This window comes from Carassius carassius, chromosome 1, assembly GCF_963082965.1.
Source record: "Carassius carassius chromosome 1, fCarCar2.1, whole genome shotgun sequence".
In the NCBI taxonomy this organism is placed as follows: domain Eukaryota; kingdom Metazoa; phylum Chordata; class Actinopteri; order Cypriniformes; family Cyprinidae; genus Carassius; species Carassius carassius.
In genome coordinates this window covers 6,420,559-6,423,744 of record NC_081755.1, presented here as the reverse complement: position 1 = coordinate 6,423,744, position 3,186 = coordinate 6,420,559, and the positions used below count along the sequence as shown (strand labels likewise).

Below are 3,186 nucleotides of genomic sequence, written 5' to 3'. Positions count from 1 at the left end.
AGGTGCACAATAATAAATCTTTAAACTACAGATCACGTTAAGAAACTAGGAGAAAATGGTAAGATTTGCATGTTTCTTTTTAAAAAATAATTTGTCAGTGACAAGCCAAATCAGAAAATAGTTTTTTACTTTATATAGTTTTTATCTTGGTTCTCGATTCCTGTCCGCACATTTGCCATATTTCTTTTCTCTAAAAGACTCAGTTCAGTTCATGCAGCTCTTTTCTATAGATGTATTAGATGAGGAATAACTGCTAAATTTGCAGAGCCGCTGGACACATTAAGAACTACTGATATAAAGGAAGTTGTGTCCTTGCAGGAACTCAATGTGCTAACATTTAGATCTTATGATATGAGGGATAAAAAGATAAAAAGCCACACGTCAACATCTTAAAGATGTGTAGTTGTTCTCACAACACTTTTTTTACAGACATCAACACATCTCGCATTTTATTACTTAAGCTGTTTCGAAGAGTTTGTCTTTTCATATTTGACTGAAACTGTTAAGAAATTAACATGCTTTGGTTTTGTTTGTTCTTGTGGTGTCTGGTTGGTGAGTTTTAAATATTTGTTCTACAACAGATTTAGGGAATTTCTTCCCCCTTAATGTCTTTTTTGCAATAATATTGAAGCTCAAATACTAGGAGCACTAGTTTTCATTAGATATATTATGTCATCTGAAGCAAGTGTTTTCTGTTAATGATGTTTGGAACTCAAATTAAATTAAGTGTTTTATTGAAAATCACCATAAAATGTATTTCAAAGATTTCAAATGTAATTCTCAAACCATTTACACTAGTGGTTATTAGTAGCTCTTATTCTGTTTGTGTTTGTTCTTCAGGTGCGTTTGGGGATACATATGGGCTGAAGCCAGTGTCAGTGAAGGAGGGAGAATCTGTAACTTTACACACTGATAGAGAAATGAGAAATAATGATGTGATTCAGTGGAGGTTCGGACCGGAAAACATTTTAATAGCTGAAATCAATGTGGTGGACAGCAGCATGACTGTAAATTATGATTATGATGGACGATTCAAAGACAGAATGAAGGTGGATCGTCAAACTGGATGTCTAACCATCACAGACACCAGAATTGAACATGCTGGACGTTATGAACTAAAGGTCAAACTTATGAAGAAGTTCTTCATTCTCACTGTCTATGGTGAGTTAAATATCAGTTTCATCTGTTTGAGATAATATTCTTTATTCTAGTGAATTTAATACTACAATCATGAAGGCATTTGAAAGTCTTAATCTGTGATAAACATGGTTTCTGTTTGTTCTGCAGGCGCGGTTGACGATAGGGATGAGATGAAGTCAGTTTCAGTGATGGAGGGAAACTCTGTCACTCTACACACTGATACTGAAATGAACAATGATCTGATTCAGTGGAGGTTTGGGAACTATTTAATAGCTGAAATCGAGGATACGGCCAACGGCATCACTATATATGATGATGTTCTTGAAGGGCGATTCAGAGACGGACTGCAGGTCGATGAGGAAACTGGATCTTTGAGCTTCACAAATGCCAGACTTGAACACTCAGGATTTTATCAACTACAGACCAACCGTACGAGGAAGGTTTTTACTCTAAGTGTCTATGGTGGGTTGGTTATACCTTGTTTTCTTTATTTGTTACAGTTTTCGAGTGGGTCTAAAGAAGTAGTGTATCATTTACATGTTAAATAAAATAAGACGAGCTACTTACTTAGATCCCTAAAATGAAAATGTCTTATCGATTCCCAGGTTTACATTTACTGGTAACTTTCAATATCAGATTCTTTCTGAATGGTTTTCCCTCATCTACATCTATATCTTCATTCATCCTAGCTTTACTTGCTCATGTTTTCTAGCTCCTCTGCCTGTTCCTGTCATCTTCAGCTACTGTCCTCCATCATCGTCATCAGCATCCAGATGTGTGCTGCTGTGCTCAGCGGTGAATGGGGGTCAGGGGACTCTCTCTTGGTACAAAGAAAACCATTTAATGTCCAGCATCAGTGTGTCTGACCTCAGCATCACTCTCTCTCTGCCTCTGGAGATGGAATATCAGGATCAAAACACTTACAGATGTGTGCTAAACAATTCATTCTCTGAGCAAACTCAACATCTGGACATCAGTGAACACTGTCACACATGTTCAGGTACGGTAGCGCTGGTATTAGTTGATGTCAGCAGTGATTTTACTATGTATTCAGCATGTATTTCATGTTTTTACTCCTCAGACTCAGGCCACGGTTGTGAGACCGTTCAAGCTGTGATCCGATTGGTCGTCACTGCTCTAATGGGCGTGGCTGCTGTGGCTGCTGTGGTTGTTCTGTATTATGACATCAGATCCAGAAGAGCTGAACAGAATCAAGCACATCCTTCCATTTCAGTAATCTAAATCATGTGGTTATGCCTTTTTATCATTTATAAATAATCATTCATTTTCAAAGGCTTTGTATATCTATCTGCTCGTATCAATGTTGATTTATCAGCAGCTCATTTTCACCCTAGAAGATTAATTGAGAACAAAATACAGAGATCAGGGTGGGGGCTAGGGCAATTGGTAACAGTTAACCAGGGTGTTAGGGAGATTTCTGGGAGATATGTGTGTCGTGTTGTTTAACATTCTGCCTGGAAACATAGATGGTGTGATGCCAAACCCCCTTTCAGAGGAAGAAATCTGTTGAGCTTACAACTGTGACAAAAATTTTTATTGGGATGACTTAAACGATACCGATAATTGCTGTTCACACGGGCAACAACATATTTTTTCTGGCACCATTCACACATCGGTTTCAAATTACAGTTAATTCTTTACATTATTGAACAGAAGTGACCTCTAAACATCAGCGCCTCCCGGTGTTGTGTTTTTGTTGATGTTTTCAATTTTGTGTCAAATATTCACATTCATGCAGCTGCTTTTTTGGTCCAGTAACATCATATTTGATGAAATCATACCAAAAATCTACACAGCATTGAATAAAAGCATTATCTGCATCAGAATGTTATAAATGGCCAAGAGCCATTGAAGTTTGAATTTCACTGGCTCTGGATTGGCCCGGAGTAGACGTTTACGTCAGCGCGGTCTCAAGATGTACGTTCTTATACCGATAATTTTCAATCTTCGTTTACACACATCAAAATTCCTGCAATTTCCTGGTAATGTTACAACTTCTCATCCTGGTAAATTGCCAGATTTAAT

At 37.5% G+C, this 3,186-nt stretch overlaps 1 protein-coding gene across 1 annotated transcript; it reads left to right on the top strand.

Annotated features, from left to right (window-relative positions):
* Positions 1-455: 455 nt before the first annotated feature.
* LOC132104257 (uncharacterized) lies at positions 456-2,633 on the top strand. The gene is made up of 5 exons (XM_059509623.1): positions 456-552; positions 841-1,161; positions 1,288-1,602; positions 1,853-2,140; positions 2,222-2,633. The coding sequence occupies exons 1-5, from the start codon at positions 516-518 to the stop codon at positions 2,380-2,382; spliced, it is 1,122 nt and encodes a 373-aa protein (XP_059365606.1). The 5' UTR covers positions 456-515; the 3' UTR covers positions 2,383-2,633.
* Positions 2,634-3,186: the final 553 nt, after the last annotated feature.